Here is a 16,077-nt window from a genome sequence, read left to right as displayed (position 1 = left end):
ACCACTGACTCATTCACACAAGTTTGATGGTCTGTCTTTGTTTCAGCCGTGCACTAGAACCAACAGCCGAATTCGGACGGCGTACCCACTCCGGTCTCCCAGTGTGGGGAGGCAGTGTCCAGACACGACTGACAAGGAGCCCTGCGGACTGAACCTCAACTGCTTCAACTACTTCTACAACATCACTGGTAAGGTGGTAAAGAGCGCCTGAGCTGAGTTTCTTACTTCAGCCTGTGCAACGTGGGAATATGGTGCTTTTATTCCCCCCCCTCAGCATTCTGTATCAAAAGTATGAGCCATCATGGAGGGACAATGTTGACGTTAGTCACGGAGCTGAGTCAACATATGCGTAAAGAGCTTTGACGGGACAGAGGTCGACACTGTTACACATCAGGACTCATGGTCCAGAACACCAGCTTTGTTTCTGTGTGCAACCTTAGACTGTGTGTACAAAATGGACGTTTACTCCGGGTCAGGAAAGTGAAGCCGATGCAGAAGTGACTGAAACCTGTATTCTCATGACCAGCAGAGGGCGACTCTCTCTAGAAGTCTATATGAGAAAATTATTCTACTCCTCCCTTGATTTATTACGTCAGCAAACATTTTCCTGAGGAGTTAATGGTCTTCATCTCTAGTTTCAAGTCTTCAGTGCAGCATGATGATCATTTTGAGTTCATTAGACGATAAAGAACGTATGCATTGGGGCGTGGATACCATGTGATTGACAGCTAGTATCATCCAATGGGTGGGGCAGATGTAGGTGGGAGTGCAGTGTTGTTGGACGAAATGCCAAACTCCAGGTTTTGGGGCTTTTATCGTTTCTCCGCTCAAACCAAAACACTCATACGAAAACACGATTTTAAAATCTGGGCTTTAAAAGTTTGCAGACACAGCCTCCATGTCAGAGCAAGACAAATCAATAAGTGACTCATCCGTTCTTTGGAGCCTTACCAAGCGCAAACCTTGCAGTGTTCTATTAAACCTCGCTTTGTTTAATGGTGATGTTTCGTTAACGAGGCTCTTCTGATTCTCGCTCACAGCTGCTCTCAATCACAGGCAGGTTTTGTTTTTCAGTTGAGCTCCACTTGGAAAGGTTAAATGAGCTCGATTTACATTTTTCTACAGATCTCCTCAAATGTTTGGCTGCTGACCGCTGTGGGTTTGATGCTCGGTGGCACCTCTGTGGTGATTTCTAAACAGAAAATGTATTTTTGATTTACTTTGATACAGAAAAGACTCTGAAACTCCTTGTGGATTTGAGCTGGCGGCTTCCTCAAGCTCTCCCCTTGACTCTGCAGCAAATCACAACTCAATATCACGTGCCACAGAGGCCAGCCTTTCACATTTCATTCCCAAAACTGTTAAAAAAAAAGAAAAGATTTCAATAAAGATAATAGGAAAGAAAAGGTTGGCAGTGTTCCTATTTTTCAGTTCTTGAAATTTGTATTGTGTTCCCTTCGTTTCTGCTGCCCTACATTCTCCAGCAGCCCACTCTCCTGTCTTCCCTTTGTGTCAGGAGATGAGACATTCAATCCCTGCTGCTGGGTTCACAGTGGCATACAGGCTTCCTAGGGTATTTGTACGTAATATACAAGCTGAGATTATTATTGGGTAAAACACTCTTTCTTGTTGTTTTCATTGTTGATGCAGAAACCATTCCTTCGCTGTTCCTCTCCTTTTACAGCTTCCTCTCTCTGTGTCTCTGCTGTCGCTCTTTCTTGTTACAATCTCCATATTTCCGCTCCCCAGAGGGGCCACAAATTCCCCCCGAATTGAGCTCGCAAACGTCAACACATTGCGTCATCGTTGTCGGCCAAGGCCACACTTCATGAGAGAGCCTCGCTTTTGTTTCGTTTTGACAACATGCACACTGCACTTTCCTGTGGAAGCCTGTGTTTTCACCCCTGTCCCTTTGTTAGTTGCTTAATGGTGAACTGATTAGTAAGATGAATTACCACACACGTTGCCTTCTGTATGTCTGGAACAGAAATCTAAGTTACTGAGCCTTTCAGGTGTTTACTGAGGAAAACTTGTTTTAAATCCTGGTTACTTCTCAGAGGAAGGAACGCCTGTCCACACAGCTCGCTTGTGATGTCAGCATAAAAGGCCACTGATGGCAGCTGGATTTATTGGATTTAAAGTGAGTGCTTTTAAACCTGAAATGACCTCTTTGCAGACGAAGTAATCATCTTTTATTGACAGCGATCTGTGCAAGCCAGAGGCTGTTCAGAGTCTGACTCCAAACAGAAAAACAAAAAGCACAAACATTTTACAGTGGGAGTCATTCGACTAAGGTAACGACCTGAGTCACACTTACAGTACAGGGCACGCTCGTCTTTCTGCTGCGTCATCTCGGTGGTTCATTTGCATGCGTGACACGTCTTTCCTAAAAGATCTATTCGGAGACAAGAGCAGCGAAGGAATGAAAGTTATGTCTGCAAAGTCACCTAGGATTAAATTGATAGTGTATACACCTTTATCAAAAATCTATAAATTAATTGATATTTCACGTTGTTTATCAGAATATAAATTCTGAACCTAAAGAACATTCCCAGCAACATTTATTTTGTGCAGAAAGTAGATTACATCAGTGATGGAGGTTCACTTCATATTTATCTGTGACGTAGAAGTTTTCCAGCACCAGTGTTTTTGCTGCTTCAGAGTCAAACTGATGTATTTTGTTTCTTCTCAGACTGGAGCACGTGTCAGCTGAGTCAGAACGCCGTGTGTGGAAGCGGCATCAAGACCCGGATGCTCGACTGTGTTCGGAGCGACGGCAAATCGGTGGATATAAAATTCTGTGAAGAGGTGAGGCCTTTGTACTTTCTCTTTTGTTTCATGGGTAGTTTAATTTTTACAGTCACAGTTTTACTGTTCGACACAGTCGTGGACGTGAGAGAATTTCTTAAAATTTAGGGGGTAAAAGGTCATTTTGGCCTCACAAAACATATTTATGGCCACAATTATGACGAAAGATATGAAAACCCTTTTTTTTTTTAAAGTCTTCACTGTATGTTTTATATGATATAAACTGCAGCTTGCCTGGTTGGTGGAGGCGAACGACTGTGAGTTCGTAATTCAGTTTTTCCTTAATGACTTAATCGCATCGCTCATTACATTATTATTGTATCCGTCCGGTACTAGTCCCATAGCAACATGAAATATTCAGAAGTATTTCCAGGCAGAGATTGTTACCGTGGCTCCAGGCTGACTGTTTTATTCATTCATAATGTGTCTCAGCTCCCTGTAATTGTAGCCGGCGGGCTGTGGCAGAGCCGTCCCCACAGCTATTTAACCCTTGGCCCTCTTCATCATCTGGCTCATTCACAAAAACACATTGTGTCAGGATGGCTTTCAGAGCAGCTTCCTTATCCCACCTATTGCCGGCCTGATGCTGCTCGGTCCAGTCTTTCCCCTTGCCAGAACAAAGGCTTCTGGGAATAAGCGATCGTGCTGAGAGGTCAAGCTGCTCCCTGGCTGTAACAGATTGAGTTCTGCCGTGACCGTTTGTCTGTGTTGTGAAGGACTCGTCAATTACCACCCCCCACCCCACCCCCCCTTCAATTCCCTAAATGTGCTGCAGTTGAATCTGGAGAAGAAGTGGCAGATGAACATCTCCTGCGTGGTCGAGTGTCCCGTCAACTGTCAGCTGTCAGAGTGGTCGACCTGGTCAGAGTGTTCACAGACCTGCGGACTGGAGGGTAAGAGCCATGATGTAGAAGATGTTGTTGAGCATGATGAGTAATTTGAAATGTAATTGTTCTGAATGGAAAGATTAGCACCTCAGGGAAAAGCAAAAGTACATCTTCATCTTAAAAATAGTTTATATGTGTTGAATATGATGCCAAATTCATAGAGCTATTCTATAAATCGAGCTATATGACCTCGGCCACTTCATATTCTTGATAAAAAATGTCCGAACTCATAAAGTGTTAAATCTTACAATAAGGTATACTTACAATAATAACACTCTTCATGCATACAGCACTTCTCACAGCATAAAATGCATTAGTGTTCAACCGAGAACCGAAACAAACCTCCAACCTAAATCAAGCTTTCTGACTTTGATCGACAGTGTTTCTGCAGCACAGTCGACTTCATGATGCTCAGCACCAGAATAGAGCAGCTTTACTTGGCAGCTCCCAGTTGTTATTGTTTGCGTGGGTGGATCTGAAGGTTCTTGAGGGCAGAGGACGAGGGGCACAGTGGGCCTCGGAGTCACAGTTTGTATTTTGTGTTGGACAATCACAGACAAACACAGTTAAAGGGAGAGATGTCCTGATTACTCCCTTTGTTCCTGATTCTTATCAGAGAAAAATAAAAATTGAATATCTGCAAACCAAATCGAATGCAGCTTATTGTTATTACAGAAGCATACGGAGGCTGCTGTAACTTTTAATTAAGTACAGACGAGTGAGTGAAACAATTTAATGCAGAACAGCAGAAACCTGCATTCCAGGCTTTCTTTGATGTTTCCTCTAATATTTTACAGAATGTTTTGTCGTGTCAGCGGGTCAGACCTGTCTTCATCTGCAGCGGGAACTCAATACGGAAATCCGTGTGGAGCTAACATTAGCACCGAAGAGCTCTGAGAAACGTAAAATTACTAAAATGTTGCGTCTCATTAACGTCGTCCATCTTTTCTGGTCTGTTGTTCTTGGTCCGATGTTGGTTGAGGGGCTTTTACATGAACGTGCGTATCCAGGAGCATGTTGTTCTGTAATCCATCAGTACATGTGTTTAACAGGAAGAAGAACCTGGAGGGGACTAAACCTACCCTTTGTCCCCCAGGTGTGTTCATGAGGAGAATATTGCATCAACAGTTTTCTGTGCATGTGTGTATCTCCGCACCAAAGTACCACAATGTGACAAAAACATGCATGCTCAGCAAAACAAAGAAATCCGACTCTCCCTTTTCCCTCTGGAGGAAAAATTCACAGAAGCAAAAGAGAGGAAGCGTTATTTAAGTGAGAGTGATTGCCTTACAGTCTTGCCAAATGACTGGTGAAAATTTGTTGTCCTGTGTTCCTGGCTGTTGTTCGGGGCAGTTCACAAAAGTTGATGTCGCACCATTACATCTTCCTGCTCCTCGGGGCTGCGGGGAGCGCTTTGAAGAAGAGACGCCACAGCGATCGTTGGTAAATCACAAGGAATAAGATGAAAGTTTTAAAAATGGCTGAAGGAGCAATGGGGATCTCATTTGATGTGTTTTGTGTGTATGTGGGGGACGTTCCCTCGTTGGAGCTGGATATTAGTTTGTACAGTCTGTGAGTGGGAAGGCTGGTTTGTGCTGGAAGATGTCGTAGGTTGGAAAAGGTGCATTCTGAGGTGAGCGGAATTTTGGCGAGGCAGCGTGAACATGAAAGGGATACGCAATAAATGAAAGCTTGTGAGATTTGAGAGTGGGCGATTTACAACAGGTAGGCAGGAAGGTTCCTTCTCAAATCTGTCTTTGTGTGCAGCGCATTTGTGTTTCGTTTTTTCGGTTAATTCGTAGCAATTCTGCATTTAAATCCAACTTTCTCCGCGGTGTTTGCTGCTGTGATGTATTGGATTCACAATATTTAAAGAGAGTCTGCTGATTGATGTGGATGAAAAAGCCATTTTAGTCAAGAGGACCAAGAACCAATCAAGACGGAAGAGAAACCGTGCTGCAAAAAAACCCCGGTCGGCCGAGTTAAGTGCTTTTGTGTGCACAGTAAAATTAATTTAGAGCATTCAAAACAAAACCTGCATTTAAAATGAGTTGTTTACTGAGGTAATGGATGACTGCTGTGTGGTAAACCACAGTGGCCACAGTGTGTGTCAGATATGTTCCCATTAAGTTCATTGTGGGGAAAACACAACCACTTTATTCTCAGTTTAATCGTATTATTTCGGACAGAAATGCAAACCACATAACATTTATATTATATCACGCTGCTGCAGCACAGGACCAGAGTTTCAGATGAGGGATCAGAGACGACCCTGTTGTCGTCGTTGCTGTTGTTGTTGTTGTTTTTGTAGCTTGATAAGTTCTTAAATTTATTCATTTAAATGAGCTTTGTTTTCTAGAACAATAGCATTTTCAAATCATTATGCTGTGTAACCATGGTAACACAAATCCTTGACAAATCGCGTGAATATAGAGATAAAAAAAAAATTCTTCTACACAAAACACAATAAATACTTATTCCACATCTCTTTGTTTTTGTATCGAATGTTTGAAATGAAAATCTCATATTGATCTCTTATTAAATACTTTATTATATATGAGTATATACAGTGTACTTACTTTTAATGGAGTTTTTCACATGATGTACTTAACTTTAATGGGCGTCCGTGACTCAGAGCCAGTCGTCCACTAACCCCAAGGTCGGTGGTTTGATCCCCGGCTGTCCTTGGGCAGAGACACTAAACTCTTAAATGCCCCTGATGGTGTCTGACAGAACCATCGACCATCCATGAACCATTTGTATAAGAGGTGTGATAATAAACATCTTGATTCCTCACGTATCAAGGGGGAAATGAATAATAATAATAATAATGTGGCACCTTGACAATGTCTCCTGTTGTGTGTCTCCTGCAGGTAAGATGTGGCGGCAGCGCTCGGTGGTTCAGGCGTCTCAGGGCGACGGTCGGCCCTGTCCTTCTCAGATGGAGCAGTGGAAGCCCTGCCCAGTGCGGCCCTGCTACCGCTGGCAGTACAGCCCCTGGTCTGAGTGTCGGGTGGAGGTAGGTCAATAAGTCACAACGTTATCCTGAAGTCCAGGGAGATAAAATATTAATAACTCTATCGACCTCCGTCAGATATGAGAAATGCAACTTTGACAGCTCTGAGATCAATGCACACGAGAGTTTGAGCCAAAAAGGTGGATTTGGGACAGAAAACGCAGCATCTGGCAGAAAAATAATGGAGTAACTCTTAAGTATTGATGAACAACCTCTTTGGATCCATATTCAGCAGAGACGGACATTAAAAATGAATCTAATGCACCTTTAATGCTGATACATTTACTTCTGCAACACATTTTACTGCTCTTGTACTTGATTGGTGGAGAAGTTCTAGACTCTGTGATAAATGGGATGAAACTAAACTGTGAGAGCACGGTTGTAGTTTATGTAAAGACAGTGTGACATGTCATCCTGAATTCATTCATCTATATCATCTGTTTCTATCAGTAAACTCTTATCAGGCCGTCTTTCAAGACATGAGAGACACAATCATGAGGCTAAATTTACAGCCACGTCTCTAGTAACCCAGAATATATCTGTCTCCATGTGGCTGTAGATTCATATAACCTCTCTCCCTGGTGTTCCCGTCCTGTCAGAGTGTGGTGTGCGGACACGGCACACGCTACAGAAACCTGTCCTGCTTCGTGTCGGACGGCTCCATCGACAGCGAGGGCGAGGGCAGCCTGGTGGACGAGGAGCTGTGCAGCAGCCTGGAGCTCGCCGTCGACGGAGACAAGCAGATCATCCTGAAAGAAGCCTGCACCCTTCCCTGCCCAGGTACTGATTCTGTTCAACACGGGGGGAAACTGTGAGCGTCTTGTGCTGCTAGAGCAGCCTTGGAAAGTGATGTGAAATCTCAGTATCGTTACAGTAAAGAAGTTTTCACAAACTGTCCATCATTCTCATATAGTAGGTGTCTGTCTCCAGGGCCGTGAATCACTCACATTTAATTTCTCAGTTTCACTCAATGAGAAATTCCCAGACAAATAAATCTTCAGTCACACAAACAGTTGTAAATAAAGGCAGCGGTACACCGAATATGTTCTCAACTAGTCCGCAAGGACAGAGACTAATTCACCGAGGTGCTGCTGACTGTGTGTTGTTTACCTCAGCTGCTGCGTCCTCCTGAATTTAACAAAGGTTTGGGCATAAAGACCCAATATAAGTTTATTTTGCTTTGCAGAGCAGCTTCCAGGTTCATCCAGGGAAACACACTGGATTATGTGCAGAGCGTAACGCAGTCAACACTTGTAGTTCAGTTTGATTTATATCATAAAGTGGTCACGGCCGCTGCAGGACTCAAGCCTCCATGTGCAGACTTTTCTTTCTGATGAAGAAAATACACAAAACACAGATGAGATGAAAAATATAATTTACCTTTAGTTTTTCACAGAAGCAGTTCGGCTGTGTTACAAATCCTTTTGAATTATACCTTCTTCACCTTTGTTCAAATCTTTCCAGAATCCATTAATATGTAAATATTTCATTTCAGAAGTTAAACTGCTGCTGGTGGTTAGATAATCCTGAAGTTAAGCTCAAACATTCAACTGAACAAAAAACACATTTCTGAGTGGAGTGGGATTTCAAACTGCAGCAATCAGTGTTTCTGTTGGAGAGAGTTTGATCTGAGGCTCCCACACGTTGGAGTTAAACGGGGTTGTCCGAGCGTCCTCTGTGCACGTGTGCCTCCATGGCTGTCTCACATCACATCAGCTGAGATAAAACAGGTAAAAAAAAAAAAAAAAGTCTACAGCTTCTTTTCACAAAGACAGTAACACCGAGGTTAAAAGATGATCCCTCACAGGGCTCCCACCGGCGAACACTGTTAGCTGTGTTTGTTGAAGCTCCTGAACGAGTCAGAGGCGCCACTGTCAGGAACCATTTTCCTGTTTCATGTGGAACCCGCGGACAATTTGGACCACATGCTCTTTCAGTGAAATAGACTGAGAGAGGTGAAAACATATGAAAGCTCTGACCCCTACAATTCAATTTATTCCACTTGTACAGTGAAGAAACACAGGAGCAGAGTGATTTAAACACACGCACGTGAACACGCACACGCACACAGACTGAGACAACCCAGCAGAGAAAAAGGGGCACAATCAATAGTATGTTTGGGTGAGATAACAAAAACACCGAGGGGTTTTTAAGACAGACAGGACAGTAAACTGAGACACAACCTCGCTGAATAACAATCTATGTGTGTAAATGAAAGTAACGTGGAGGTTTCATGCAGCCTCTCACCGCTCGTACGAATGGAAATATATTATTAATACTCAGCACGGCTCCTGTAAAACTACGTGCAGCTCTGGATTCTGTAGAATCTGTAGCACACACACATACAACAGAAACGCTGCTTATTCCCTTTGAATGTGGTTATGTGTTGCCAAAGTGCATTGTGGGTCATTTTCTTCGCTATGCGGTAGGAGTTTAGAAAAGCTTATCTTTTCAGGCAGCAGCGCAGACACCAGCCAATGGAACTGCGTTTCAACAGCGCAGAATCCAATCAAATAAAATCAGAATGAGTCATTTTGTTCTTATATTTGAGTGAAGAGTTCGTTAACATAGGATCAGACTGTTATTTCATTTAACATTAATCTGTTTAGCTTCTTGTTCCTACTTTCAGACATTGCAAAAGTTAGTCCGCTTGACTTAGAGAGCGGGACAGAGCTGCTGACGTTTGCCTCAACTCATCCATTCCCTCAGATCTTTTTCCAACATGAACCTGTAACCCCAGAAAAATATCATATCAGCAAATTACAGCCACGGCTGCGGAAATAAACCTGTGCTGGCATTATTTAATAGAGTGTTTGATTACATTCCTTGTATTCTTAAGGCTCATGAGATGCAAAGTACACGTCTCACTGTGAGAAATCCAGAAGCTTGAAGGGGTTGATTGTAAAAAAGGTTATTGGACAGTTACTATTTTAGAGAACATTTAATTGATTGTAATTCCAAATCATAATTAGGTGTGTGTGTATTTTTAAATATTATTTTCTTAAGCCTCTGTGATATGTGCCATGTTGTCGATGTTGCTGCCACCCAAAGCTTGTTAGTGAATCACGTGTGTACACATTTTCAGCACGGGCAACCCCAGTGGGTAACAAACCCTCAAACCTGGCAGCGTTAGTTCACCAGTGACCTGCACAGGATGAGTGATTCAGTCTCCACACTGTCTCTGTGCTGAGCTGGACATCTGCTGTGATGCACATGATGCACTTCACATTGATGTTAATCAGTGTGTCAGCACAGACTCTGCCTCAGAGACGGCAGCGCTTGCATCCTGGATATTTTGGTTTCCTTTCTCGTGGGAGGAAGTAGAGACACGTCATCCATCTTAATTTTCAAAGTGAAGATGAAGCCGCTAGACGTCTTGTTTTGATTGACAGGACGATCCGGGGATTTGCTGGTTAGGGATCAATAAAGTGAAATCTATCCGCACCTCACAATGTGCTTGACTTCGTCTGAAGACCGAATGATTTCAAACTCTCGAAGCTGTGGGTTATGATTTAATTGCTGTCTGTTAGACGGATTACACAAAAATCACCAAACCGATTATTTATTGACACTTTGAGGAAGAGCTTGATTAAGGAATTTTTATTTCACTTTCCTAAACAGAGATAGATTTTTTGGATTAACAAAGTAAAAAAGAAAAACAGTCATACTTCTACTCTCTCCTCATAAAACAAAAAGAATTTTAAAATCGGGAGCATATCAGATTTTTCCTTCAGTTGACAGACAGGCGTCATCTCCATCCACCTTCAAACACGTCGCTCCTCAGACCCAGGAGACCAGTGAGCGCTCTGCTGTGGACGGCGTCCTGGCTTTAAAGTCACAATCCATTTCAATTTCATATGAATTCACAGTTTTTCTGCTCGGTACCATTGATTAATAGAACAGAGCAGTCGCTCAGCTCAATTTAAATTCATTATTTATCCAAACAGCTGCGATAACACTTTTTGTGTTAATATTGTAGTTTCTCTCTTTAACAGAAAAAAGTTAACAGACCACAAATAAAGAACATGAACTTCCTGCCTCTGCTCAGAAATGAAGCCAAAATATCCCAGATACGAATCCTGCCGTCTTCACCCAATATGCCAAGTTTGGTTTCATTTAGTTGTTTGATGCTATAAAAAATTGAATGATGTCAGGGTTGACAACTGAAACTAACTTGAGATTGGTTGAGCACGTGTGTCGAAACCTCGATACTGTGGCTACGCTCCACCATCGCTCCCGTGCAGACTCTACTTCTTGGATGGCAGCGTTTGTATCCAGGATATTTTGGCTTCATTTCCCACTGGACAGTGGGAGGAAGTGGAGACATCGTCGTCCATCTTTTCATGCAGATGGAAGACAAAGCCTACGGACCCCTATGTGGATTGTTGTTCTGTGATTTTTATTCTTGCTTAAAGTGTGTGAGGTCCTGGATTCGACTCCTGGACGAGTCCTTCACATTCAGCTCCCGTCACAGATGAGTTTGTGGCGGAGGCTCGTCAGCTGCTTGTTTTAAGTAGATTTCAGTGCAGAGCTCTGGTCAACAGCTGTTGGACTAAATAAGGTTAAATATCTACAACATTTCAATAAGAAGAAACGAGAGGTTGAGGCTCCAGTTTACTCTGTGATTAAGCCCGATAGTGAGAGTGTGTTTTCACACTGTGCCACTTAAATTTAAATCTGTTATTTTCAGCGTTAGCGGTCCCTGAGGGGGGGATTATTGTTCCTCACTTCTGCCAAAAGACAAAATACAAATGTGGAGTTCATTTCTAAAATCCCATATATCTATTTTGGTTCATCGCTCATGTGGTTCATCATTCAGTGACGCTAAAATGTAGAAGAGGAAGAACGTTATTCATTCTTCAACCCACGGCTCGATTTTTAAAAAGTTACACAGCTTGAACTCATTTTATATTTTACGAGTGTGTGGCCCGTCTATCCACTGGCAGATTTCTCATTTTGGAGAGAGAGAAAAAAAATCTCATCAGAAGTCTGCTGGTCCCTGAGATGGAAAACACTGAGAAACGTTGCCCTAGATAACAAGTCAGACCAAACCCCTTTTGCCAAACTGCAGGAGCACTGAAGTATCAAACAGCAATCAAAAGCACAGACTGTTTTCTCTGCTAGGAGGTAGCGTAGTGTGATTTGGGAGGAAATTCAAGGGCTGTTTGTGCAGGGAGGGGACAGCTTGGGAGTTTTGGCAGGTTGCATCCACACACACACACACACACACTTTCATGCACTGCCACCCTTGACCTGTGTGCTATTTCCCCTGCTGTTTGATGAGCTGCAGTTGTCAGCTGTGATCAAAACCAACACACCCTGCAACACCTTCCTCCTCCTGAAACTCTTCAAAGCATCTCAGCCGTCACATGATGCGATATGTAAATGCATATTCAGTATGCATCTCTGTTGCCTACCCCCAGCCTCTCGCCCAGATTAAACTGCCAGAGTTAAAAATCTGATTTCCACCAGGGACACCCCCACTGCAGCTGCTCTATAGATATCTCTTTGCATAGCATATATACGCTTGTTTAATCTATCCATCCATGCATCGATTTTCTTCCACGTACTTGAGCTTGGGTTGCGGTGGCATCAAGCTAAGGAGGGTGTTCCAGACGTCCCTGCAGGTCGGATATAGGCCTAATGCATCAAGGGAATTCTGGGTTTACCAATGAAGTTGGCATCCTAACACCTGAACCACCTCAATCGGCTCCTCCAAACTCTCTCCGGCTAACCGTGCCCTTCACTTGGACTGAGCCCCGACACCTTAGAGGAAACTAATTTCAGCTGCTTGTATCTGTGATCTCATTCTTTCGGTCACGACACAGAACTCTTGATCGAACATGAGGGTCTGAACGAAGATCGACTGATAAATCAAACATAAAATAAAAACCAATTAAAATAAAAACTCGAAATCTCTGCTTCCGGCTCAGCCCCATCTGCATTGAACTGCAAAAAAACAAACAAGTAGGAAGAACAAGAGATGGAGGATGAAATAAAATATCAGTGAAAATGAAATAAAATACATCCAAGCTAGTAGATCTAGATGTGAAATCAGAGATAAAACTATTCCCATCAGCCAGAGCTTCTCAGGCAGGTCTTTGCACAGCAGAAGGGAACCTGGCGGCAAAAAGCTGGACACCTTTTAGTCTTTAGACTCCAGAGCCAGAAGTGCTGCCCTGCCTGGGGCTCTGAGGCTGCACCCCGACTTAGAGGAAATAAAAGATTTGTGAAATGACTCGGGGACTGATGTAGCTGTTTTGTTTTACAGGTCATTGGCCAGTTTTTTAAAGATATTCCAGACTGAGCACTGAAAAGATGACAGAGTGAAGTTTACTGTGTAATGCTTCTGCTGTTTTGATCCCTACCTTCTTTATTTAGACGATGCTAAATAAATTCTCCTGTTAATCAATCGTCTGCCTGGTGATACTGATCCGGTGGTTGGGAGTAAAAACTCTGTGTGTAACAGTCGCAGAGTGAAAGTTTTTAATTTTATCAACGGACTCTTCTTTTGCAACCTTTTCAATTATGTAATCACCTTTTTAAAATTGATTTTCACAGAGAAAAGAATGTGTTATTGTTAAATATGTTGTTTTGTTTTGTAGGATGTAAAATATTAATTTGAATTAAGATTTGTATAAAATAACTTCTCCATAATAGGATTTCTGTTAAACAGAACTGCAACTAACAGTTATTTAAATATTCATTAGTCTTCCAATTACAATTTTAATTAGCTGGTTGAAAAAGTAATGGAAACAATTCATCAATTATGAAATTAATTTCGAGCGTGTTTTTCTTTTGACGATCAGCGGTGGTTTGACGAATCATTTCAGTCTCACGCTGAACCTTTGACTTGTGAAGACGTTCCTTACCGTTCTGTGACAAGTATAATGAATGTAATGTCTTTCTGTTGAGACGTTTCCAGAGCCACAGATATTCAGTAAAGGGCTCTCCGGTGTAAAACTCCCCACATTCACAATCTGTCTCCTCTCTGCTGCAGGTGAATGTTACCTGATGGAGTGGTCAGACTGGAGCTCATGTGTGAGCATCTGCGTCAAAGATGCAGGAGTGGACTTTGGCTCGGTTCAGGTTCGCTCTCGAGCCGTTTTGGCCCAGGAGCCTGAGAACCTGCAGCTGTGTCCGGACCAGGCGTGGGAGTCTCAGCCCTGCAGCGGTGAGTGACAACCTCAACTTCCTCACAGTCGGAGAGTTTGACGAGTTAACAGAATGAAAACTTCCTGAGAAAATTACATGCAAATGAGATGGCGGCTCTAAACTTTGATTGATTTGAATTTTATTCCCTAAGAATTGTTAATCAGCTCCATGATGGAGAAGTGAGGTCAGTCTCGGTTTGTTCTGGACGGGGAAACACGACGGACCGCTCGTCAGTGCGTCAGAGCACTAACACAGACGGACACTCACATTCAGGGTTGTACCTGCAGGCTGTTTAGCCTTCTATCCATCTGAGCTGGCACATTAGGACTGTCAGAGCAAACTGGAACCCACAGAGAAAAAGACGTGCTGAGATTGTAGAGGGAGAGGGATTGGCGACAGGAATCAGATAAAGATTTTTCTTGCTTCGAGGTGACAGCACAAACAACTGAGCCACCTTGGTACCCAGACCACAACATGACTGAGAGGAAGTGAAGTGCTGCCATCACTCCGTGTTTCTCTCCGGGTCAATTGGTGCTTCCCCTGATGGGATTTCTCGATTGAAGTCTCCAAATGGAAGAATCCCACGCGCTCATTTACTGTTGTGATCTCTGCAGCTCCCAAGGCGAGCTAATCACCCATTAGGTGCAGTGTGGGTTGTGAATCACCACCACCACCACCAAAGCTCAACACACATCGTAGCCATAGGCTGAGTCTGTGGAGCAGCCGCCCCCTCCCATCCCCTCCTCGCTCCCTCGCCTCCCACTCCTCCTCTCCTCCCTCCCTGGCTCTACTGTACTGTACACAGCCTCAGAGCCGTCTCCACCAGCCTGACCTGGTTCCACAGCATCACTCAAGGCACAGGGGGGAGGAGCGGCCCGGCCAAGACCAGCAAAGGAGGAGGAAGACGAGAGAGCGGAGGCAGGGGAAGGGGGAGGGCGGCGACGGAGAAAAAGAGATGGGGGACGGAGGGAGGGAACGGTTTGATGTGAGGCTCGCTTGAGAAAAACAAAACCAAATCTGTGTCCCAGTTGCACACTTTACTGTATAATGATTCTTACCGTGCTTTGAATCTACAGTACACTCACAGAATGAGAGAATTAAAAACAGCAGCACACAGACTGATATCACTAGAATTTGTTCTGCACACAGAACTGACTGACTTCTGAAAGAAATGTAAAAGCTGTGGACGTTTGAAACTGCCAGAGGTTTTCAAGCTGCACTATAATCAGAATGTGATGAGACCACAGCTGAGCTGGAGGAGCAGGTTCACCCAGTCACACGTAAAATAAAACTGCTGCCAATGAGACAAAACAAAATCAACTAATGCAGGTTTAATGTCTTGATATGCTCCTTTATCATAACTAACCAGCAAAATGCAGTATTGTCAACAGTGGTACACAGATCACATGTAGAGGTACATCATATGAAGTACTAGTATATCTTATAGAATGGGGACCCAAGTTAATTAATATGATTTTTCAAACAGAGATGTAATGCTGCTAGTTTCTTTAAACACAAATTACTAAATTAACATAATACGAGGGACTGGACCAGGGGATGTATTTAACTTTCATTAAGTTTTACTTGAAGAGATTTATTAAATAAGAAATGTATTCGTAAATGTAAAACGGGGAAGACAATGTTCACCATCTCTGTGTGGAAGCAGGCGGACACAAAGACAATGAAACAAGTAGCTATAAACTTTACCATGTTCAACAACTTAGTACATTGACATTTAACGTTTGCTGACATAATTATGAGAACTTTGTTTGCAGAGCTCTTATCTAAACAAGGTTAAAACGTGCTTCATAGAAAATGTGATCGTAAAAACAAATGAACAAAAATAAAAGGTGAACAACGTCATTACTGGAAGAAGAAACCTCTCGAACCAGACTCAGTGAGAGCGACGTCTGCCTCGACCGGTTGGGATGAGCGGAGAAAAAGACGGACTCATGTTGTTTGAAGCTCCGCTAACTAGCGAGCCTAAGTTGTAGAAGGGGTCATCTGATCCCTGGCTTGTCCGTGTCTAGTTGATCCAGACATTGATGATGTGCAGACCTCTGCTGTGTTAGTGTGCGTGACAGACTCAGTGTAAACCATTTTGTTGTAGAAGTGCTGTATAATGACATTTTCTCAGTTAACAGGCAAGAAAAAAAATCTACTTTTCCTCTTTTAGCTTTTACAGAGACCGTCTGTTATGTTTAACATGAG

General features: G+C 43.1%; 1 protein-coding gene across 1 annotated transcript in view; it reads left to right on the top strand.

Annotated features, from left to right (window-relative positions):
- Positions 1-16,077, top strand: part of thsd7ab (thrombospondin, type I, domain containing 7Ab) — a 115,355-nt gene that overhangs the window by 89,238 nt on the left and 10,040 nt on the right. Inside the window, exons 19-24 of the mRNA XM_069537986.1 lie at positions 47-188; positions 2,693-2,808; positions 3,584-3,701; positions 6,569-6,714; positions 7,311-7,491; positions 13,712-13,885. Of these exons, the coding sequence (XP_069394087.1) occupies positions 47-188; positions 2,693-2,808; positions 3,584-3,701; positions 6,569-6,714; positions 7,311-7,491; positions 13,712-13,885 (877 nt within the window). The remainder of the gene's footprint in view (positions 1-46; positions 189-2,692; positions 2,809-3,583; positions 3,702-6,568; positions 6,715-7,310; positions 7,492-13,711; positions 13,886-16,077) is intronic.

The sequence above is a fragment of the Paralichthys olivaceus genome, chromosome 13 (genome assembly GCF_024713975.1).
Source record: "Paralichthys olivaceus isolate ysfri-2021 chromosome 13, ASM2471397v2, whole genome shotgun sequence".
NCBI lineage: Eukaryota > Metazoa > Chordata > Actinopteri > Pleuronectiformes > Paralichthyidae > Paralichthys > Paralichthys olivaceus.
This window is presented reverse-complemented; position numbering and strand designations above follow the sequence as displayed.